Source organism: Chelonia mydas, chromosome 1 (genome assembly GCF_015237465.2).
Source record: "Chelonia mydas isolate rCheMyd1 chromosome 1, rCheMyd1.pri.v2, whole genome shotgun sequence".
Classification (NCBI taxonomy): Eukaryota; Metazoa; Chordata; order Testudines; family Cheloniidae; genus Chelonia; species Chelonia mydas.
Window position 1 is genome coordinate 276,535,133 of NC_057849.1, and position 25,351 is coordinate 276,560,483.

The 25,351-nt window shown below is 41.3% G+C and overlaps 1 protein-coding gene across 2 annotated transcripts in view; it reads left to right on the top strand.

Moving 5' to 3' along the window:
- Positions 1 to 25,351, top strand: part of PPP1R12A (protein phosphatase 1 regulatory subunit 12A) — a 208,000-nt gene that overhangs the window by 178,720 nt on the left and 3,929 nt on the right. For both annotated transcript variants that reach the window (XM_037885953.2, XM_037885960.2), the window contains 5 exons: positions 563 to 579; positions 2,569 to 2,710; positions 3,933 to 4,037; positions 5,344 to 5,391; positions 19,958 to 20,008. In XM_037885953.2, the coding sequence (XP_037741881.1) occupies positions 563 to 579; positions 2,569 to 2,710; positions 3,933 to 4,037; positions 5,344 to 5,391; positions 19,958 to 20,008 (363 nt within the window). The remainder of the gene's footprint in view (positions 1 to 562; positions 580 to 2,568; positions 2,711 to 3,932; positions 4,038 to 5,343; positions 5,392 to 19,957; positions 20,009 to 25,351) is intronic.

Genomic DNA, 25,351 nt, shown 5'->3' on the forward strand with positions numbered 1-25,351 from the left:
TACATATTGTTGGGGCAGCAGTTCAGATTCCCCACCCAGTTTACTCCTGTTTAAATAACAGTAATGCCAATATTTTTCTAGGATGCCACTGAATGTTGTTCAGGATGATATGTAATGACTCAGACAATTGAGCTCTTAAAATACTGTTCTCCAATGAAAAAATAAAGGGTAGGAGGAAGAGGATTGGAAGTGGACAAAATCCTTATGTCTTATTTAATAAGTTTGCCAAATGGCAGGGAAACTGCGGAATTTACATACTTCTCAAACTACTCTAACGTTTCTGATCATGCTTAAATCTAAGCCTTCTAATCAGTCTGTACTAACTTCTTTGCAAAACATTTTTCTGGCAAATATATTTTAGCACATTTCCTTTTTTTCTATAGCCATAACAAAAAAGCTGTACATGGTGTTCAGATAATGCATGGTTGAGTAACATTCAGCTTCTCCTGTGCTTTAACATAAGTCGGCCATGCTACATTTGTTCACGGATATGTTGAATATGATATTTAATGAATGTACCAATACCAGTTTGTCCAAATGTGTTTTTTCTTCTTTTTTCCAGAGTGATAGTCTTTCAAGGTATGTGTTTGATTTAAACAAATCATTTATTTATAAAACAGAAACCTTTTTGACTCATATTCTGTTTTTTAAGTTCTTAATTTACAAATCCTACTTTGCTATAAATAGTTGGTTAGGTTAAGCTCGGAAAAAAATGTTAATGCTGTAAAGATTTAGTATGTTTTATATAAAATATAGTAATAAAGCCATAGAGTTGACTTTTTACACATTTAGGCAGGTGGGAGATTAGAGGGGACCTGAAGATATGTTCAAAATGTTGTTTAGGTTATGTGCTGAATTATTTAATTATACTGCACCTAAAATATGCTCGGTACTTTGCAGAACATAATCGATCCAGTCTGTGTCTGATGCAATTTATAATGCAAAGCTAAGATTTTCATAAACGTCAAGTGCTTTTGACTCTCAATTTTTGGATACCCAGTTTGAGACACTGTAAGGGGCTTCATGCTCAGAAAGTGCTGCCACCTCTGAAAATCAGGCTTCTTGAAGGTTTCTCAACATGAAAACCCAAATCTTTAGTCACTTCAGAAAATCTTGGCCTAAATTTTTAAGACATAAGGTGTAGAGTATACGTTAGATAAGATGGTGTTTGTTTTCTGTCAAATCTTGCTTCTGTTGCCCTAAATGTTGGTGGAGTAGAAGGCTCCCAGGAAAAATCTCTGCTGGAAGTATTGAAGTGTGGTACATAGCACCCAAATAAGCAGTGCATTAATATTTACTAGCTTTTTAAAATTTTGGTCTGATTAGTCCAGGCTCTCCTTCTCTGCCTTAAACTGTGTGTCTGGCTTCCACGTAGCTGGTATCGTGTCTTCCACCTGGAAATTGGAGTTTACTTGTCAGAGAGAAACAAATCCTGCATTCCTCACCCCTAATAATGTGCATTTCTAGACGTTACTTACGTACAAAAACATTTCTTAAATAACAATGAATGTATGCGAATATGACTTGGCTTTTGGCAAGCTAATGCCATTGCTCTGATCGGTGGATTGATACTGAATATGGAGCATTCTGGGGTGACACACTCAATGGGAAGCAAAGCAGGCTGCATTCAGTAGACATGAAATGCAAAGTCAGTGAACATTAGAAATAGGCTGAAAATGCCACTTAACTCATCCATTTGGAGGAGTTAATCTTAAGGAAGTAATATTGCAAAAATCCTGAACTATAAAGTATTTTACTTACAGTCGACTCTTTTAAATGAAACCTGCAAAGGAAAAAATGGGCGTATACTCATTGTAACTGCTTTATGATAAATGGCCTGAAAAACTTCTTTAAAAATAGACAAAAATACAATCTGCTTTTAAAAAAAACATTAAGAAGTCAGGTCCTGTCTGTGCTAGAAACCTCTGTGTTAAATGAGGACATTACAACAGCTGAACCATGCAAGCTTAGCAATGGGAAGGGGAACGGATTTTTGATCAAATTGTTTAAAGCCATTTGGTGGGTTTTTTTAAATATCTGTTTTACTTCAATGACTAATATTGAATAAAAGAAGCCTTTGTTAAAGGAACCGCACTGCTTCTGTTAAGGTAGTTGAGCTCTCAATTAATATCCTTGAAAATTCCCTGAGGTCCTCCAGTAAAACTGGAAAGACCAGACATGACTTGGCTGATCTTTTTGAGGTTAATAATAATTCAGTCCTTATAAAAGATGAACAAGCAAAGAAAAGTTGAAGCCCTCTTTTAAATAATCTTGACAAGGTCGTCTTCAGAATCATGCAAAAATGTCTTGAAGGAATGTATTTTAATTCAAAAGAAATTCTGACATAGAAGGCTAATTTTGCACTCCCTAAGCCATCCTTGGCAGTCAGAAAACCTGTTTTCATATGAAATAGATCTTAGTGTTGAGTGGAAGAAAGAAAACTTTAAAAACTCTTTCCACCAGTTAGAGAGAGCATAGGAGATAATGTTATGAATAAACTATGTATGCGTGATACACTGCACCACATTAGCAATGTCATGGAAATAATGACCTTTACTTCTTCGAAAGATATGATGCAGGATCAATCAGCACATCATCAGGCGACCGTTATGATTCGCTGCTGGGGCGGTCTGGGTCACACAGTTACTTCGAAGAACGAAAACCGTATTGCAGTAGGCTAGAAAAAGAAGATGCAACTGACTTTAAAAAGGTATCTGGGCCAGTAGTTCTGATATTAAAATAAACCTTTATTTGTGGTCTTTTTTTCCCCCATAAATTCTGTCCTGAAGTAATCAGATTACTCACATTAAGTCCCAAATCCTGCCTCAGCCTAAGGTCTGGTCTATACTGCGGGGGTAAGTCGACCTAAGTTACGCAACTCCAGCTACATAGCTTAAGTCGATTTACTGCGGTATCTGCACAGCACTGGGTTGATGAGAGAAACTCTCCTGTCAACTTCTTTACACTTCTCGTTCTGGTGGAGTACTGGAGTTGATGGGAGAGTGATCAGCAGGCGATTTAGTGGGTCTTCGCTAGACCTGCTAAATCAACCCCTGGTGCATCAATCGCTGCAGCATTGATCCCTGGTAAGTGTAGACATACCCTAAGTAACTCAAGTCGGAACTCCTCAGAGGCAAAGGAAGAATCGTATCCATCTCCCTGGCTATACAGGAGCTTCTGGCCCTTGCCTTCACCTCTGCAAGAGAAGGGGACGGTCCAGAGGAGCCAAATGACACCACATATCACTACCTTGGTCCTTGTGGCTAAAGGTGGTGGTAGAATTGCTTGACATCTATAATGGAGCCTTTTGTTTGGTGCACTTGCTAGTACAATGTAAAATCTAGTCTTGTTGGTTGAAAACTAGAAGATACTTGTGAAGAAATGAGCAACTGTTCAACTTATTGTCAAGATGAGATTTTTTTTAGGAGGAAAATGTTTCAGACTGTTTTCTGTATAATGGAAATATAAGGTAAAATTATCATACATTTCTTCTTGTCTGTAATATAAAAGACAAAAGTTTCTCCTTTGAGGGAATTTAAACATTTTATGTATGGAAGAATTTTATGTATGGAAGCTAGAATTTTCTTGTAATACTACTTACAATACTTTTGTCACCCTTATGAAATTGTACAGTATAATTTAATAAGGGGATAAGCTAGTAACGTTTAGAAAATGCTCTAAAAATTAGTTGAAATTATATTGTTTCTGCGGGTGTTTTAGAGCCATTTAGTAGTGGGAATATAGTTCTCTATTAAGTTGGTTCAAAACATACACAGAAAAGTACTGTTCTGTTCTATAGAACCTCTTGAGTATAAATGTTTGTTCTTTTCATACAATTAAATCAAGTTTTAGAAAAATGTAGCCCCTTATACATTAAATAATGCAGCCAAAAGAGATGCACATTTCTTAAACCTGTCCAAATTTTCTCTTAGCTTTACGAAGAGATTCTAACTGAAAATGAAAAGCTGAAAGCGCAGTTACATGATACCAACATGGAGCTGACGGATCTTAAACTACAGTTGGAAAAGGCCACTCAGGTTTGTATTCACACACACACAGGAAAGTCTCTAGCTGGTAAAACGGGTAACAAACCAGAAAATCCTGGAAATGGAATTGGCATTTTTCTCAGATGTTGGCTTTATCTTCCCTTTTTCTAAAAGAACGGGGCTAAGTACTGCAACTGCCATTGTTGCTGGAGATGAGGGAAGGCCAGATGGGTCTGGTCTGAAACCTAATGCAAGTGGTAATTGTTAAGGTATCAATGATTCTTGCCGGCATATATCTAAGTAATTTCTCTGCAGGGAGGAAGGTGTAAAAACAGAAAATGATTCTACATTGTTGAATTATGTTTATGTTCAAAGTATAAATGTTTAACTTATGAACTGTTTGATTTATGAACCTGATGGCAGGTTGTTACAAATTGCCATGCTGTCACTGGCTGATTAGGCATCCTGTCTTGCAGTTAAACAGCAAATAGTGCAACTCTAAATCGGTGCAGATAACTGCTCTTAAATAACTGCGGCATATGATATCATCACATCGTAGATTAATAGTAGGTTTTTTGTTTAAAACTATTGTAGAAAGAATTTACAAATAAATATCTGTACCCAGTATACATCACTGTAGTATCTAAGGGCTTGTCTACACTACTGCTTAAGTCGATGTAACTTACATCGCTCAAGAGTGTGAAAAGGTCCTGCCCTTTCCCCCGTGCGATATAAGTTGCATCAACTTAAAGTGGTGTCCATACAGCTTTATGTTGGCAGGAGACGCTCTCCTGCCAACATAGCTTCCGCCTCTGATTGAGGTGGAGTAATTAAGCAAATGGGAGAGCGCTCTCCCATAAGCATAGCGTGTCTTCTGCACTACAGGAGCTGCGCCAGTGTAACTCAATAGCATAGACTAGCCCTAAGTATCTCAAATACATCAATGAAATAATTGATGTAACACCTTTAATGGTAAGGTTGTATTAACTTATTTTGCCAGAGGTTGCAGAAAGGTTAAATTACTTGTCCGAGGTCACACAGGACATCTGTGACTGAGCCAGGAACAAACTCCATTCACTTTTATACCATTCCAGAACCTTAACTACAACACTGTCTCTCAGAATATAGGTATTAAAGAGTTTTCTGGGCATGAGATTAAATACTATGTAAAATTGTATGTTTTGATTTCAGGAATACAGAAAAAGCATTGATTTGTTTAATTCTTTGTCTTTTGTCTTGCCTTTGGCAGTCAAGACCATGAAGAGCCAAAATATTGATTGATTTTTTTTACTGTTTGCCTCCTGTATTTTGTTTTTCACCATAAATCCCACATATAATTATTAATATTGTATTTCAGAGACAAGAGAGATTTGCTGACAGATCACTCTTGGAAATGGAAAAAAGGGTAAGTTTCTGCCAAAGATCTAGTGGATACTTTAGTTTGGTTCTTTTTGTTTTCTAATCGCAGGGTGGGTATATTTTAGTGAACTGATTCTTACGATTTAGATGTTGGGTTTGTAGGATGCAAAGTGGCAATAAATGTAAGGTAGCATTATAGGCAGTAATACTTCTTTTAATAAGTTATCCTCAAACTGTCAGTTATATTAGAGAGATAAAGTCGGTGACCTCTGTGTGTGTGTCACAGCTCTGTTCTACCTTGCATTTAACTGTGATGCTCAGAGTATCTTTCCTAGACCTGAAGAAGGGCTCTGTGTGGCTGTCTCTCAGCAACAAAAGTTGGTCCATTAAAAGATATTACCCCACCCACCTTGTCTCTCTAATATTCTGAAACCAACATGGCTGCAGTGTAACACTGCATACAATACTGTAATTTGTTATACAGTTTTCCCCAGAATTATGTCTTAACATTCCATATCTCTAAGCAGCTTCAAACAACTTCATTTAAAAAAAAAAAACTCCGCTTGCCACAAAACTTTCTCCTCGTTTACTTAAAATCTGATGTTTTGGAACTTTCCAGGGTGAAAAGCAAGTAGTAAGTGTCTCGTTGGAATCTCCTTTTACCATCAGTAATAAAGTTCCTATTTCTGCTTCATAAGATACCAGTAACAAGGTTAAGGTCTGATATAGGGCAAAATACTATTTTTCTTTTCTTGGCATATGTACATTTTTTTAGGGGTGACGATGGCACTTTGGGGGAGGGGAGAGGGGGAAAATTGATGTGGGTATTTTGTTTTGTTTTGTTTTTTTAACTGGCGGAGAGGATCTGTTTGAAGCTATGCAAAGGCTGGGAATTTTATTACTCTTAAAGGAGGTGGATTTGTGGGCAGAGTGAAGATCAGGTTGTTGAAAATACAGATCACTCGCATTCTGTGAGAGATAATGTGTATATTTGTACACAAATGTATGTGTAGGCAATAAGACACAGGGTTTAAAATTATGGTCGTACTGACACAAACTTTTAATTTTGTGTCTGCATTTCCATTATAGACTTATTTTTTCCAAGCTAATAGCTTAGCTGTAAAAATTTCCTTTGGACAAAAGTTTGGCTCTTCTCAAGAGCAACTTTTTTTTAAAAAAAAGCCAAATTCGTTTAGATGGTTTAAGCTGTTTTTAAGGTTTACAAAAGAAGAGTAATGAGAGGAGGATTTTTTGTAGTGTTAGTTTCGTTATTCTTAAAGTAAATTATTTATATTGGAACATTATATGAATCCCTTAAGCTTCCCTTTTGCCCTCTGCCACCTAAACAAAAACCAGACCAAAAAAACCCCAAGCCAACCCTGCAGCTATATATAGTTTTAATAGTATACAGGAGTACTAGATCTAGAAATTTAACAGGAAGGATTGCAGATTAAGAAGCCACTTTTAGTTCTACAAATCTTACCAATGATAAAATAAAAATTTACTTGTTAGTTATGGTAGGGAAGCAGGGAGGTGTAGAAATGCTCAGCTGCACTACCTGACTGAAATTCCACTATGGTAACTTAGTGAATGAACAATGCATAAGGAAAATAAGGCTCCTGATATGCAGAGATGAAGCTGTCTTTCCTTACTGTGACTTTCATTCATTACAGCTTCCTTTCCAGATAGCTCTAACAGTTTCTCTGCACCTTCTGTCTCTCAATTCTTTTGACCCCTAAGGTAGCTCTCATCTTTTTCGCTGGGCAGTGATAACCACCTGATTTAACAGGCATTTCCTTTGCCACTGTGGTCACACAAGTGGAATTTATTACTTTTAATTATGTACATCATAGGTGTAATGGCACCCATTTTTTAATATGCATTACAATTTATTTAAATGTGTAGTACATGATACTCTTGTATTTCAGTAGCAAAATTCCTGCTTTTGCTCTCAGTTCCTAAAATAGGCCGTTGTATTAAGAGACTTAGCGTCACTATGAAACTATTTGTTTTCCATGGAGTAGACTTTTTATCCAATCAGTTTCACTGTAGAAACGTTACTCTTGTACCAAATTTATTATATAAAACACATAGCAGGTAAAGGGAGGAATAAAGGTTGGGATAGCATTACTGAGTAGTTGAAATCTATGTGGCTCAAGGAATGGAATTGTTTTTTTTTATTTTATCAACTCAAACTTAACTCTGATATATGAGGAACATTTTTTTAAAAGAGAATTTATATTTGATTATACATTTTCTCCTCCTTCATTTCTCTGCTTTCTTTTACTTCAAATATTAGTTATTTCATCTGGTGCTCAGATACCATGCTGAGAGCAGTTTAAAAAAAAATCCACTTTTACTACTTATTCCTCAGCTGAAGTAGTAATTATGTGTGACATCAATTCTTTCCTAACAGCAGTGTCACAGAGGAATGAGTTCAGCAGCTGAATCAACAGCAATAGCCAATGAAATACTAAAGATTCTTTTTTTCATTCAAATATTCTTAGTAATAAGGAAGTGGTGTAAGGATAGAATTATCTCTAATTAGCTTCCCTTTCAAAAAATAACATTGTTATACTCTAGAATTCAGTTTATTAATAAAAATCCCACTTCAATTACTTTTTAACTGTTAGCAGTAAATAAAGATTGGCTATCCAGAAATATACTAGACACCTTTACTTAGTAGAATTTTTTGTGTTTCATTTTTAGAATTTTTAAAGGTACTATTTTTCACATGTAGTACAAGCATATACATAAATTAAGCAGTAAGCTAAAACTCATGTTCTATTTTGCAAAGTATAAGACACATGCTTTACATAAAATCAAAACTTGGGGCTATATACGTATAAAAACAGAACAGGGAAAAAGTGAAATAGTGGGAGGGACTGGAAGAGATGCAGGGTTGAGAGGAGGTAGGTGTTACCGTAGGGAAAAGCTAATAGAATTGATTGGGCTATGACCCATTTTCAAGATGAGATGTACCTTTCTTCACTAATGATAAATAAATTTCTTAAAACTGTTTTACATTACTCGCTTAACAGTTATTCTAGAGGTTGATTCTGACTAATACCCCTGCCAGCCGTAAAAAAAAATAGGTTTCTATGCCATAAACTGCTGATTCATTGCCAACATAATTATTTGAGATTAGTTACAGTGTTGTAGGAACTGGGCCAGTCTTATGAAGATTGGGATGGGTGGCACACACCTCATCGCTGCTAGGAGATCCCAGCAATATTTAGGCAGAACAGGGTTACGGGTTCCATTTATAGCCCTTAACTTGGAAATGTAGGTTAGCCATGCTTTTGGGCATTCCAAGTAGTACAGTGATAGTTGTTTACAGTCACAGAATAGATGAGCCAAAACTGCAAAATTTGCATCTGGATCAGGACTTCAAACATCACCCTGAAGCCTCCCCAAAGTGTGGGGCTGCTCAGATCTGAGGATTTGGATTGGGGACATCTCTACCTTAGTTACTGGCCATAATTCATATAACCCGAGGATGCTTCTTGTTTGGAGGCAATAACTGTATACTGGGGTAAACCAACTCTTTGAGGTCAAAGGTTGAGGTGTTTATAAGCCCAGAATATGATTACTATTGATGTAATAGATAATATCCTCAGGAGGTTGTTCATTTTTTACTGAAGTACATCTTTTTACTGAAGTACACTTGCATTCTGATTACTGTTAATTCCTCAATACTGCTTGGCTACAGCCTATCACCTTACCAAACCCCAGACATCTCATTATTTTGGCAAACCCTTTTGGCCCTCTCCTGCTAAAAGTAATTCTTTTTTAAATGTAATTGTATTTAATCTTTGAAGCTGTTTGGGGAGAGGGTCAGAATGGTGCCTGTGTTTGTTAGCCTGTGGATAGAGAGTAACCAGGAGAAGTATCCAGGGCCCTTATTCAGAATACAGGATTTGCATATTGCAGTTGGGTGAATCGGAAACTTCATAATTGACAAACAAGCGTATAGTGAGGGATTAGTAAAACTAATTCTTGTGCTCTGATTGACTGAGATTTCTTTTAGGTAGGATTAGAGAATTAGATAAAAGCAAAACTCTAATGGAAATGTGTGAGAGCTGAGATGTTACATGATCCAAACATTACTATGTAAATAGATACATAGTTCACTTAGAGGAAGGGGAAAATGCATGCAGTGTTGATGTTGATAGACGGTTCTGGCTTTTTCTGAACAATAGTATGGCTTTGTTTTATTATAACAGCTATTTTCTAAGTCAGACCTTTTGTTTCCCCGAGAAACTTACTTTTTCAGTGGCACCTGGGGAGGACACTTCATAAATAAAACTATTAGATTAAATAGAGTAGAACAGCACTAATGCACTGTAATTAACAGAAGATTATTGCAGTTGGCAAGCAAACAGGGTTAAAAATCAAGTATAAAGCAGAGAATGAAGTCTTAGCATTATGAGACTTCAGTACATCTTTGAACTAAATCTTCACGGAGAAGTGAGGAAAGGTTTTTGGTGTTTTTAATGGGATGCATGAATAGTAATTTGACTGTAATCCTGTAATTTAAAATTAGTCCAGCAGACATGTACGTCTTAAAAAGAACAACTTCCTGAAAAATATGGCTAATAACTAGTGCTGTCGATTAATCGCAGTAAAATTAATCGTGATTAAACAAATTAATCATGATTAATCGCACTGTTAATAGAATACCAATTGAAATGTATTAAATATTTTTGGATGTTTTTCTACCTTTTCAAATATACTGATTCCTATTACAACACAGAATACAAAGTGTTAAGTGCTCACTTTATATTATTTTTTACTACAAATATTTGCACTGTAAAAATAACAAATGGTACTTTTCAATTTACCTCAGACAAGTACTGTAGTGCAGTCTTTTTTGTGAAAGTGTAACTTACAAATGTAGGGTTTTTTTGTTACAAAAGAATGTAAAACTTCAGAGCCTACAAGTCTGCTCAGTCCTACTTCTTGTTCAGCTAATTGCTAAGACAAATAAGTTTGTTTACATTTACAGGAGATAAATGCTGCCTGCTTCTTATTTACAATATCACCTGAAAGTGAGACCAGGCATTTGCATGACACTTTTATAGCGGTGTTGCAAGGTGTTTATGTGCCAGATATGCTAAACATTCATATGCCTCTTCATGCTTCGGCCATCATTCCAGAGGACATGCTTCCATGCTGCTGTTGCTCTTTAAAAAAAAAAAAATGCATAATTCAATTTGTGACTGAACTCCTGTTCTATTTTACCTGCACTCTGCCATATATTTCGTGTTATAGCAGTCTTGGATGAAGACTCAGCACATGTTCGTTTTAAGAACATTTTCACAGCAGATTGGACAAAGCGCAAAGAAGGTACCAATGTGAGATTTCTATGGATAGATACAGCACTTAACCCAAGGTTTAAGAATCTGAAGTGCCTTCCAAAATTTGAGAGGGATGAGGTATGGAGCATGCTTTCAGATGTCGTAAAAGAGCAACGCTCCAGTGCGGAAACGACAGAACCCGAACAACCAAAAAAGAAAATGAACCTTCTGCTTGTGGCATCTGATTCAGATGATGAAAATGAACATGCGTCGGTCCACTCTGCTTTGGATCATTATCGAGCAGAACCTGTCATCAGCATGGATGCATGTCTTCTGGAATGGTGGTTGAAGCATAAAGGGAGATATGAATCTTTAGCGCATCTGGCACATAAGTATCTTGTGATGCCGGCTAGAACAGTGCCATGCAAACGCCTGTTCTCACTTTCAGGTGATGTAAAGTAAATGTGGGCAGCTTTCTCTCCTGCAAATTGTAAATGAACTTGTTTGTGTGAGTAATTGGCTGAAGTAGAACTGATTAGACTTGTAGGTTCTTCTTCGAGTGATTGCTCATGTATATTCCACAATAAGTGTGCACCGGTGCCGGAAGTTTTTCCCCTAGCAGTACCCGTGGGCAGGGAGTGCCCCTGCAACCCCTGGAGTGGTGCCTGCCTGGCGCGGTATAAGGGGAGCTGTGCACTCCCCCCACCCTCAGTTCCTTCTTGTCGCCAGTGAAGGTACATCAGAACTGCTCTGCTACAGCTTTGCTGTAGCTCATCCCCAGAACTCTTCGTTCATTCAGTGTTAGTACCTGTAGTTAGTTAGCTGTTCAGCTAGTCAGTGAGCCCGGGCCGGGGCATGCCCTGTGCCCCGGGTTTTAAGTCGTGCGGCTCTTGTAGGTGTTCTATGCCAAGAAGTGACCTGCATGCAGACTGTTCGGGAGAAACCTATATCAGTGAAAGGTGCAAAATTTGCAAGTTGTTTAAGCCTTGGACCAAAAGAGAAAGGGACATTAGGCTCCGGGCCATACTGATGGAGTCAGCACTGACCCCGACTCTGGCACGCCGCTCCAAACCGGTACCCGGCACCGTGACGTCGGTACACAGCAACACTCCGGTGCCATCGACCAGTCGGCACCACTCCCCTTTCATGGGGCATGCCAAGAGGGCCAGGAAGACTCACTCTTCGAAGCAGCACTCAGGGAAGTCTGGGACAGAGGCTAGGCCCATGTCGGGCAGTCCTCGATCCCCACCAGGCCCCAGGCCTCTGACTCACGTTGAGTGGAGTAGCCCGGCCCCTTTGGAACAGGCCTGTCCAGATGCCATCCACACCTGAAGCCCTCCAGGCGGCCCAGGACATTATGTCCATGCCGGTGCCCGGAGCACCGTCGATGTTGGCCCTACACTCCAAAGGCAAGCCGCTGCTGGGATCTCCACAATCGCCTCTGGCCTGGTACCAGTCTCAGTCGAGGGAACATTCCCACTGCCATTCACCGCCCAGCGACTGCTTGGGGCAGAGTCCATGTGGTTCACCCTCAACGCCAACCAGACTGTCTGGCTGGGTTCCCTCCAGCCAGGACTCTTGGCACCGCTCATCCTCAAGGAGCGAATGTTGACGGGACCGCAGCGAGCGTCGCCTATGGACCTCGTCTCAGAGAAGGTACCGCAGTCAGTCACAGCACAGTCGTTGACACCGTTCCCACTCGGACTTCTGCTCCAAGTCTCCGCCAAGACATAGCAGCCCCAGGTGTCTATTGCCGGTGTCTCACCATCGTGGGTCTGCCCGTTGGCCGTTCGCGGAGCAGCTGTTTCTGTCGGTACCAGTCCTCCATGTCGAGATTGCAGTCCCATGGCCGTCGTAGATCCCGGCACCGCCATTCCTCCCGGTCCAGAGACAGCAGCAGACCTTATACCAGCCCGGTCTCCTTTCGTAGCCATCCTTCGATGGGCAAGGCCAGCTAACCCGAACAGCCAGCCCCACCGGTGCCACAGCAGGTGCAGTAGCACCGAGCATCGTGGCTGGCCCAATGGTACCAGTGGGCACCATGGCCTCCGGCGCAGCCCCCGGTGGGAGCTCGCTCGGTGGCCGGAGCTTTGGAAGCACCGTTGGCCTCCCTCTCCAGACCCCCGAGAAAGGAGTCAGTGAGACGTACGTCCTCGACACCGTGACCGGAGTCCGACCAGGTGGTGAACCCTCCAGTGCCAGCCAACACCCAGAGCACTGCATCGGGCTCTTTGCCCCACCCAGAGGAGGCAGTTGCGGCCCCGTCCCCCTCCGTCCCACAGGAAGACTTTAGGGCCCACCAAGAACTCTTAAAGAGGGTGGCAGCAAGCCTCCACCTCCAAGCAGAGGAGATGGAGGAGTCCTCAGACTCCCTGTTTAACGTGTTGTCCCCATTGGCACCGGGTAGGGTGGCCTTGCCTCTCCATGAAAGGGTGGCTAAGATTTCAAATGCCCTGTGGCAAACACCGGCCTCATTGGCCCCATCTCTAAAAAGGTGGAACACAAGTACTTTGTACCCACTAAAGGGCATGAGTACTTGTATACCCACCCGGCGCCCAACTCCCTGGTGCTTGAGTCGGTCAACCACAGGGAACGGCAGGATCAGCCAGCCCCGACCCCAAAGAACAAAGACTCTGAGACTGGACTCTTTCGGAAGGAAAATTTATTCATCTTCAAGCTTCCAGGTACAAGTGACAAACCATCAGGCTCTCCTGGGCTGGCACAAATTCAATCTGTGGGGCTCCCTGCCCAAGTTTGAGGACTCGCTTCAGGAGCGCGATAGTGGAGGAAGGGGCAGTGGCCGCTAGGGCGTCCCTGCAGGCAGCCTCAGATGCTGCAGACATGGTCACACGATCAATGGCCTCCGCGGTGTTCATGAGACGGGCGTCATGGCTCCTGGTCTCTGGGCTGTCCAGCGAGGCACAGTCTTCCATGCAGGATCTCCTATTTGACGGGAAAGCTCTGTTTGCGGAGGAAACAGACACAAGACTGCATGGCATGAAAGACTCCCGCACGACCCTCCAGACTCTGGGCCTCTATGTCCTAGCTCTGGCAAAACCTAAGTTCAAGCCGCAGCAGACTCCCGCCCAGGCCGCCCTCCCGAAGTATGAGGCCACCCATAAGAAGCAGCGGGACTATAAGAGACACCCTCAGAGGCAGTCTCGGCCTGCCCCCCAGCCTGGGTCCTCCAAGGGCAAGCAGGCAGGGAAAAGGTGTTTTTGATGGGACGCTTGGGGCACCCCGCCAGTCCTCACCAGGGATCCATCCCCAGTAAAGCTCCCCTTCTCCAACTGGTTGTGTGCTTTCTTCCCGGAATGGTCGTGGCTAACCTCAGACCGATGGGTCCTCAACTCCATCTCCCGGGGTTACACCCTCCGGTTTACTTCCTCCCCGCCCAACCACCCCCTTACCCCGTCCCTCTTGGGGGACCCCTTGCACGAATCTCTGCTCGAGCAGGAGGTGGGGCGGCGCCTAGGATTAGGAGTGATAGAGGCAGTGCCCAAGGAGTTCATGGGCAAGGGGTATTACTCTTGTTATTTCCTTATCCTGGAGGCCAAAGGGGGGCTCAGGCCCATTCTGGACCTGCGAAGTCTGAACCAGTACATGGTGAAACTCAAGTTCCGCATGGTCGCCCTGGCCTCCATCATCCCCTCCCTGGATGCCGGGGACTGGTATGCTGCCCTTGATCTACAAGACGCATACTTCCACATCCACATATCCCAGGGGCACAGGCGCTTCCTCCGTTTCATGGTCCTCCCGTTTGGTCTGCCAATGCCCCCTAGGGGGTTTACAAAATGCATGTCGGTGATAGCGGCCTACCTCAGAGGGCAGGAGGTCCAGATATATCCCTATCTGGATGATTGGCTTGGCAAGGGCACCTTCCAGTCACAGGTGAGGGATCATGTGGCGCTCCTCCTGTCCACGTGCACCACCTTGGTCCTGTTGGTAAACAACACCAAGTCCACTTTAGTCCTGGTCCAATGCATAGAGTTTATCAGGGCGCTCCTGGACGCAGTGTCGGCCAGGGCCTCTCTCCCGCCAGACAGATTCGAGACCCTGAAAGGTCTCATGGACTTGGTCACAAGGTTCCTGGTGACACAACAGCCAGGGTTTGCCTGCAACTCTTGGGTCACATGTCGGTGTGCACGTGCGTGGTCTGTCATGCCAGACTCAGGATGAGGTTCCTCCAGCTCTGGTTGGCCTCGAAATTCTCCCAGGCCACGGACAGGACGGACAAGGTCCTCACCTTGCCGGACTCTGTGATCACCTCCCTACGGTTGTGGTCCTCCCCAAACAACATGCTCGGAACGAGAGTGCGGATTGCTTGAGCAGGGACTTTTCCTCGTAACACGAGTGGTCCCTCCACCTGGAAGTGGCCTCCCAGCTCCTCCAAAGGTGGGGAACTCCCCGGGTGGACCTATTTGCGATTCAGCAGAACTGGCGATGCCCCCAGTTCTGCTCCAGGGGGGGCCTGGGGAGGAGCGCTATCTCCGATACCTTTCTCCTGTCCTCTCAGGCCAGCTTCTCTATGCCTTTCCCCCATTCCCTCTAATCAGCAGGGTCCTGGAGAAGATAAAGACAGACAAGGCCCGGGTCCTCCTGATTGCACCGGCGTGGCCCAGGCAGCATTAGTACGGGACCCTCACAGGCCTGGCGGTAGCTCCGCCGTGGCCGTTGCCGCTCTGCCTGGACCTGCTCTCTCAGGACCAGGGCCGCCACCTCCATTCCAACCTAGTGGTGCTTCATCTCACGGCATGGCTGCTCAGTGGTTAGGCGGTGAGGAAAGCACGTGCTTAGAACAGGTCCAGCGCGTCCTCCTTGGAAGTAGATGGCCTTCTACTCGCCATGCTTATTTAGCAAAGTGGTCCCAGCTTTCTAGGTGGGCGGTGGACCAGGGTGTGTTCCCAATGGCTGCCCCAATCCAGCTTATCCTTGATTACCTCCTCCACCTGAGGGCCCAGGGCCTGGCACCCTCGTCAGTCAAGGTGCGCCTGGCAGCCATATCGGCCTTCCATCTGCCAGTGCAAGGGCACATGGTATTTTCCCATGCTATGACTGGCCGGTTCCTTAAGGGTTTGGACCATCTTTTTTCGTATTCTAGACTCCCTGTCCCGCAGTGGGACCTAAACATGCTGTTGGCTCGTCTCACGGGGCCCCCGTTTGAACCACTGGCCACGTGCTCCTGGTCTCACCTCTCATGGAAGGTGGCCTTCCTGGTTGCAATCACTTCGGCCAGGCGAGTCTCGGAGCTCAGGATCCTGACCTCCGAGCCGTCGTACGTGGTCTTTCATAAGGACAAGGTCCAGCTCTGCCTGCACTCCGCATTCCTCCCCAAGGTGGTCTCTGCCTACCACATGGGTCAGGACATTTTTCTACCAGTCCTCTGCCACAGGCCTCACACACCCAGTGAGGAGCGCAGTCTCCACATTCTCAGTGTGCAGCAGGCTCTGGCTTTCTACCTCGAGCAGACCAAGCTGTTCAGAAAGTCCTTGCAACTGTTCATTGCCTCGGCTGAGCGCACGAGGAGCCAGCAGCTTTCCAATTGGATCACTTCGTGCATCTGCTCCTATTATGAGCTGGTGGATGTCCCCCCGCCACCCATTGTGAGGGCACACTTGACTCGGGCGCAGGCATCGTCGGCTGCCTTCGTGGCCCACGTCCCCATCCAGGACATTTGTAGGGCGGCCACGTGGTCTTTGATTCATACGTTCACCTCGCACTATGCGATCATCCCCCAAACCAGGGATGACACCAGGTTCGGCAGGGCTGTCCTCCTTCCTGGGAACTTGTGAACTCCTACCCACCTCCAACAGATATAGCTTGGAATCACCTATTGTGGAATACACATGAGCAATCACTTGAAGAAGAAAAGACAGTTACCTTTTCCGTAACTGGTGTTCTTCGAGATGTGTTGCTCTTGTCTATTCCACATCCCACCCTCCTTCCCCTCTGTCAGAGTTGTCTGGCAAGAAGAAACTGAGGGTGGGGGAGCACACAGCTCCCCTTATACCGCGCCAGGCAGGCACCACTCCAGGGGTCGCGGGGGGCGCTCCCTCCCTCCAACGGGTACTGCTATGGAAAAAACTTCCAGCACCAGTGCACGTGGCAAGCACACACGCCTATTGTGGAATAGACATGAGCAACACATCTCAAAGAACACCAGTTACAGAAAAAGTAATCGTCTTTTCTAAAGTTTTACATTGTTTTATTTTTGAAAGCAGTTATTTTTTGTACATAATTCTACATTTTATAAGTTCAACTTTCATTATAAAGAGATTGCACTACAGTACTTGTTAGGTGAATTGAAATATACTATTTCTTTTGTTTTTTACAGTGCAAATATTTGTAATGAAAATAAATATTAAGTGATCACTGTAAACTTTGTACTCTGTTGTAACTGAAATCAATATATTTGAAAAAGTAGAAAATATACATTCAAAAATATTTAATTAAATGGTATTCTATTGTTTAAAAGTGCGATTAATCGTGATTAATTTTTTTAATCGCTTGACAGCCTTATTAATAACTTGTCAGTATTTCTATTAACTAGTGAAAGCTGCTAAAATTGCTGTTTAAATGTTACTTCTGTAAATTGTGGTACAGGGAATCCAGGGGTTTTTTTTTTTCTCCATGAGAAAATAGTAACGTTGCTCTAACTGTGTTTTGTTTTTGTTTTCTAAAATGTGCTCCCGCTACAGTAAGAAGCTTGTTGTTAGGGACACTTCTGTATCATAGAAACAACTTTCATTTTCTGGACACTTTTTATTCATCAGAATTTTGCTATTTGCATAACAGACAATTTACTAGGTCAGCCCAATTAAGAGCCCCTCTTGTGTAGCTTGGACCAGCGTAGATAAAAAGCAATTATATTTTTTTAAAAAAACATACTTTATTTAAATTGAATTGTTTTATTCAAATAAAAAAATCTATTTAAAACTAAATTAGAAGTAGACATTCTTTTTTAAGGCCTAAACTTACTATAATCTATTAAAATCATTTAAATACAAAATAGTATTAAGTAGTACATGTTTGCCATATTTTAAAGAAAGAAATACCACTGAACTCTTGGAAGTCACTGGCAAAACACCTCAAACCAGAGTTTGTTGAAGAGCTAAACTAGCTTTCACAGCAATAGCTTCTTCTGTAGGTGCAGAGAGAATATTTTCTTCATTTCGGTTTATTCAACTAATTCAGTTCAATGACTAGTTCATTCCAAGTTGAGACACCAATAGGGAGCTAAAAAAGCAGGAAGGCTTGATTTCCTCTTCTAGCTATGAATACAAATTAGGTGAGAAAGCATGAGATCTACTAGTTCTAAACTTTTGAAGGACATGGTGACCGTGGACACTGGGGAGGGCCAGTGTTCTGATGTGGCACCAAGCATTCTTTCATGCCAGTGTTTGTTTGGCTGGTTCTTGTTCACATGCTCAGGGTCTAACTAATCTCCAAATGTGGGATCAGGCAGGAATTTTCCCCCAGGTCCCCTGTGACCTTGGGGGGTTCGCCTTCCACTACATGTGCATGTGGGTCATTTGCCAGGATTATCTGGGTATCCACTACATAATTATTTCCCCGCAATTGCGGGACCTCGGGCACTGGTGCACCTCGCTCCCGCCTATACTCTGCCTGTGACACACAATAGTCTAGTCTCCTGTGGGCTGTAATGTTTTGGTTGTTGGGTTTAGTATGCGGGTGCTCAGTAGAGGTAGATGTACAAGAGGTCAGACTACATAATCTGGTGGTCCCTTTTGTCATTAAACTCTGATTATGGCCAGGAAGAATCAGTTCAATTCATTAATTAGGCATAATGCTTCCTTTGTTTAATAAATTAGTTTTAAATGCAAAACATGTTTTTATAAACTTTTAGATAATCATCATTTTTTAACATAAACATAAAAATGAAGAATGTGATTAAGCATCAATAAGCTATTTTTAAGTAAATCTTAAATAAACATATAGATATAGCATATTCTCCTGGTTTCCAACCAATGAAAATCAGCCTGTCTTTAGAAAACATAATGAAGTACAACTGCGAAACACAATTAAAATTATTTTAAATCAGTGTTTCCTGCTTGCCGATTTAAATCATGATTGAAATTGGTTATTTAAATTGCTTTGATTTGAATCAATCCATCCTGGCTTGAACTTTAAAAACTTCATGAAGTCTGAACTGTACTTAATTGACCGCTAGTTTCTAAGAGCTCTGGTAATAAATGCTACCCTTAAAAACTAATAATTGGTAACTTGGGTTTGCTATTTTCTTGGAATTATTTTATTTGGCTTTGTTGTTTTGCTTTTGTTGTTCACCTGCTTACTGCAGTTAACTCACTGGTACAGATAACTATGCCCATTGTTATCTGTCAATATTATCTTAGAAAAATACAATTCTCAACTCAGAAGAATTAAGTGGAATAAACTAAAGATACTAACAACTGCAGTAAATGATTACTTTGCTAAACCTTTAAAGTTATTTGCTAAAATGGGGAAATATGTCTGGGGAAATAACTACGCTATGATTAAACTAAATTCAAATGGTTTGTATCTGAAAGGTGACCGGCAAGAGTCAGTATCTACTGGGCGGTATGATCTAACCAAAGTTTTACACACCTCAGTTAATGCTGCTTGCTGTTTTGCATAACACCATTGTATGCAGATATAAATGTACACTTTGCAGTAATCTGTTGCTTTTGCCTTTCACTCTTTGAAAAATTGGAATGTAAAATATTCAATATGGCAACTGCTTTTAAATAAGACCCACTGCATTGTCTTACACAAGGAAATTTCATGATATCAAGTCTGTTGCCTGCATTGTTAATCTAGAATATATTATAGGAATGAACTTTAAAAAAAAAAGTGTCTTAGGAAGATTCTGAGAGGAGACAAACATTTCAGCTATATTTGCTTGTCTATGAAAGCCTATGCTTTTGTGTTTTTTGTTTCTTTTAATATACTTGTTCGTTTCTGATCATTTTCTGCATTTCTTGTATGTTGAATGATCACAGAAGTCTACCTGAGGGAATAAATCTGAACAAAGGCATACTTATACCCTGTCCAAATTAATGTACAGGAAGAGATGGGATGTATTTTGAAAAATTTAATGAATATCTTAATCTCTCTTCCGTCTAAATTTTTAAATTGTAATGTGAAAGAATTTTCTACACATCACTGGCATCACAAGTCTCCTGTACGCTCTGTGCTTCAAGTTGTTTGGTCTTTGAAACTTGACATGTATCACTATTTTCACCATATTTACAAGAAGTATTAAAAATGCAATTTGCATTGCTTACCATTAACTCCACTCCTTTGATCTAGGAACGAAGAGCTCTAGAAAGACGGATATCTGAAATGGAAGAGGAACTCAAAGTAAGTGCGTCACATCATTTGTAACTAATTCTGTGTTTAAAAAAAAAAAAAAAAAGTGTTGGTGGTTCACATTATTTGTAAGGTGGAAGTTTTCCAGCTGTTGGCAATCTCATTGGAGAATAGGCAAATTCATCATTTCCGCTATGCAACACAACAGAATCTCTTGTGCAGTGATCTGCAATTCAGTTACTGCTCTGTTTGCAAAGGATATAATAGCAAAGGGTGATTATTTTTTTTAATTTATTTTTTTAAGAAGGTGGCTGAAATTTACAAGTTTAGGGTGGGAGAAAAGTCAAAGGTTTCTAGGGTAGACATTTTTTAACTGAAACCAAGGGGAAAAGTGAATCGCTTTTCGAGGCTGAGATGGTATTGTATGGTTTTCATTCACTCTTACAGTAGTGCAAAACAGAGGATTGGCCTATGAGATTTTTTTTTAAAAATAAGACTTTAACCTTGTAGTTTTAGAGTTAATCTCTGTGATTGGTTTTCTTAAGTCATGATATGGTTGTATGCACAGTTTTTCTCCCTCCAGAGTTACCCAGTTTAGGTCCTGAGTGATATGATTTGAGCTAAATAAGGTTAATCCAGGGAGTTGACCATATATACATTTTTCATTATATCCATGGACAAAACTCCAGAAATGAGCCAACCAAACTGCTGATAAAATTAAATCATACCAAGGAAGCAGTTGGAATGTGGTGAACTAGAAAACATCTTTGGACGCTATAATTTTAGAGAGACCCCACCAGTCTATTAACAGCCAATATTCTCTATTCTGTTGCTAAAGGGTTTCTTCTAAAACACATTTTTGAGCTCTCCCTCCTGCTCTGCAACAGCACTCTCCAGAAACTGTTTTTTTTAAATGCATACATGGAGTTCTTGCTGACATAATGGATGATGACAAGCAGAGAAGTATACAAAAGACAACCATGTTGTTTTATCTGCATTAGATTCAGAGCCAAGTACGTGTGCCTTAATGGAGGACAAAATAATATTTGGGACAGAAAGCAAACTACAGCAAGGGAAAAATTTTCATTCTTCTAATGATGGGGAATTGCAGAATAGAGAATATCATGTTGTGTTATACTTGTACGTTATCCTTAAGGATGGCTAGAGGGATAAGAGAAATAGAGAATACAAATATATTACCAGTTTTGCAAAGTTGTTGGGGGTTTTTTTGCAGCTACACATTAATGTTTTTAATTGTAAGATTAACTCTCATCCTATTGTTTGCTGTAGTGTCACATAAAAGTATATGTTAAGCACATGATTATTTGCAGATTGCTGAATGGGAAATTTAGTCCATGTAATTAGAGTTTTAAGTAAAGAATTCCAGAAATAACTCTCATTGTTAATGCATCCTGAATTGTTCTGGAAAGCTGTGACTAATCACTGGCTGTTCTTAGATTACATTTCAAGAATGTGCCACTTTTTGATCCTTTCCTTTCACAGTTATCTGCTTTTAACATGACTGTCTCTTTTGATTTGTTTTCTTCCAGTTCTCCTTGTCATACTATACTTGCTTTTCTCTTGTCTTCACTCCTGTTTTTTATGATTCCTGCAGATTCAATCTTTGAGACATTTAAATGAGCGACTGCTGGCTGAGAATAGGGCCTTGACCAGAGTGGTTACAAAGCTCTCAGGGTCCTGTAGGCAACTACGTTCTGTGGACTTGTAATTTCTTCTTTCTTCTTTTTTTCTCCTTTGAGTAGCCTGGCAGGTGTTGAATTTTAGCTAGTGCTTTGGCAGCACTTTACTATTAATGCTTGTGTGTCTGAAGATTTACTTATTGCTTGATTACAGAAGTATGGCTTATGCATGATGTCCAGTGTCCCAGCTCCTGTTCCTTATTACAGACACATTGGTAGGGTTTGGTATTATCCTTACTAGCATCATATCTTATCATTTTGCATTCAAAGATGAATCAGAGGACAGTTCAAGAAATAGGTATTTCTTGTCTTGTACAAGACTTTTGATTGTAGTTTATTTATACTTTATGTAAAGATGTGGTGCCCCAAAAGGCATGGTTGTTCACGCAGGACTTGAACTAGCATTAGGTTTCCTTTGTTTTGATTTTTTTACAAAATGCAGAGTTCGACAATTGACCTCAAAATTTCCAACATATTAAAATTAACTGTAGAGATCTTCCTCTCTCTGTAGTTAACTTTTTATAAGATTGACCCAAATCAAAATTGTCCTAGTGAATATCTGAGTAATGATTTCAGGATTGTGGACTTGATTGTTTGCATCAGCTATTCTAGTTTTTACATTCCAATATGTAGAGTTTTGGTATGCAAAAAACTCATCTTTTCTTCAAAAATGTATTTGAATTTCAAGCCTTATTATGTATTTGTTCAAATACTTTGTTTAGTTCAGGTATGGCTCGGTTGTGCTAATATTCTTTTTATCAAACTAGGTTTAAAATAAGCTTGAAAATCTGTAACTGTAAACCAAAGGAAATCTGATTGTTGATTTGAAGATTACAGGTGTTATACCTGTGTGAAATCCAGTTACAGGGGACATCTGTGAAAAATCCATTTGGTGGCTACCTTTTGAGAAAACAAAATTTGACCCATTCCCCTGCTTCTTATCCACATGCCAAATCTTTCAGCCCACTAACCCTTTGTCCTTAATAGAAAAACTATGCATGGCTGAAGCTCTGAGCCCTGTGGATCTGGGCCAGATGAAAATATATTTAAAAATAGAAATTTTTTATGGCTAATGGCCCTTCCACCATCCTCATTTTTACACACGCACACACCTTCTCTCTCTGTCCCAGAAGAGAGAGGAGGGACGTATGTGTGTTTTTTGGTTCTGCCTCAGGCCTCAGACTTTTCCATTGGCGGGGTTGGGGTAGGAGGTCGCACATGCTCATGAGCACGGTCTGTTGCAACCTTTGTTTATGCAAAACTGTTAATCATTTATGGGTTTGGTTTTGTAAAAATCTGGGTTTGGCTACTAAAAGATGTGCTTAGTGACTACTGAATGACATTTTGCATCAACTAGACCTATGCAAAACTACCCACAATAATATAACAAGATATAAATAGTGCATGTTATGGTCTTGCTTATTTAAGAGACCACAGAAAGATGCTCTTGTTTTTCAGGGAGAAGTAAACTAGAATTTAAGCTTTACATATATAGTGAAGGGTTAACTAAAGGCTCAGCTACACTAGAGAATTTTGGCATTTACACCACCTGTTCAAGCACCTGAAATGCTAGTGAAGTGTTTTAGGGCAGATCCTCAGCTGGTGTAACTTGTCAGAGCTTCATTACTTATACCAGCTGAGGATGTGCCCCTTTGTGTTGAAAGTGGTACGTGGACATGTCGCCGGAATTTCTAAATCCAGTAAGATTGCACTAGCCCCAAGAAAATGTTGTGAGTTGTTCTGCTTTTGCTGGTTCACGTTAAACCATTTTAGCATTCATATACATAAGGAGCACAGAGTTGCAGCTAATCTATTTCAGGTTGTCCTCCCAGATCAATCCCATAATACTCATATCTATTACTGCCGTAATACAGAACATTGGTGCTGTCACCTCCCCCATTCAGTATTTGGCTGATATATTCTCTACCCATTACTCCTTCCTGTCTTGGGTAGTAATGCACGAATAGCTTCCTCAGAATAAAAACTATTAAGGACAGTTTTTGCCAACTGTGTAACTGCATAATAAATAGATTGTATTTAGATAAAGCCCTGTGTTTGAATAGTGTTTTTTCATCTGGATGGCAATTCACTAAGGGGGAAGAAAGCTAAAGCTCGTGTGTGCTCACATACATTAATGCTGGTAATAACTGTAGCTCCCTCATTAAGGAGTGAGTTGGCACAGGACTGTGGAGCTGGAGCCCCATCTCCCACACACCAGAGATTTGTACAGAAAATAAAAAAATAACCATTTGTGAAAACAGACCAAGCTCCATACGCACACCAGTAACTCTCAGCTCTCTACGGTACTTATCTCCTTCAGGGGCACTGGTGCCTTCTGGTCAGCCTGCCATACCACACTCCCCCAAATTTGCCTTGAGGACTGACTAGTACATTTGGGGACATGGAGGAATTGACTAAGCCTCATGGATAGGTCAGAGAGACGTTCTTACTCCACACCTGAGCTTGCATTTTTCTGCTTTCTAGATCCTAAAGAGAAAACTATTTAGTTTCAAAATAAGTAGCAGCAAAACCATGTAAAACAAAATAATTTTCTTTTTACAAATATACGAAGAATAAAACCAAGCGTCTTACTTCCTCAAGCACAGACACTGAGGTTCCATAGGATTCTGGGCCTAGAAGCCCAGAGCAAACTGAGCAGCAGAAAAGGTAGGAGCGTGGTAGTCTTTGGCCATTTCATCTATATTTCACTGTACACTGGTCCCCAGATAGGACAGAAACACTGGAACAAACCATGTTACAGTGGTGCAGAGATATGTCCATACACATAATACATACACCACAGTATACTAGAGATAATATTGCATTAAAAAAAGACACATTAAGAGTTAACGTTGCAAAGTCAAGTGCTCAAAAGTCCTAAGGCCCCTGCCTCATTCCATGAAGTTGTTTAAATATTTCCTTTTATCTTCTCCTTTGTTCAGTGTTCAGCCCCAGGCCTGATTTAACACATACCATTCAAACCCTGATCTGAAGATAGAATTATTAACATCCTCATGGGTGTTTCTGGGGTTCTCTGACCATAGCATGGGAGTGCTTCACAAACATTAATCACACCCCTGTGAGATGAGGGGTTTTCATCCCCATTTTACAGCTGGGGAACTGAAGCTCAGAGAGATTAAGGCCAAGATAGTAGAGTGCCTGCTAATTTTGGGTGCCGAAGTGGAGACACATGGGGCTTGATTTTTCAAAGCCCAGAGCATTTTATAGTTGTTTATATGATAGAAGCTCAGCTCCCATTGACTTCAGTTGCAGCTGAGAGTGCTGAGTACTTCTGCACGTCAGACCCCAGGGTCAAAAATGTGGACACCCAGAAAATGATGAACACACAGTTAGTGGCCAGCTGTGAAAAGTCGGGTTTTAAAGTGTGCGTGGTCTCACATAGGAACACTGTGGCAGAGGCAAGGATAGACTGTAGTTGGCATTCGAGTTCCTTAATCATGATGAAACCATCTTTCCTCTTCCTGCAACGTCCTGCTGCACACACCAAGCACCTTCACATTTCTGCAAATGAGGCAGGGATCCTATGGATATGGTAACTCATTACACAACCGTGATTCATTCCCTGGACAGGCTTATCCTGTGCACTGGAGAGGCAGGGGTATTATGGGGGCAGGGAAATGTGATCATTCTGTGCAGATCGTAATACATACGCATTGGGGGAGAGGGGAGAATT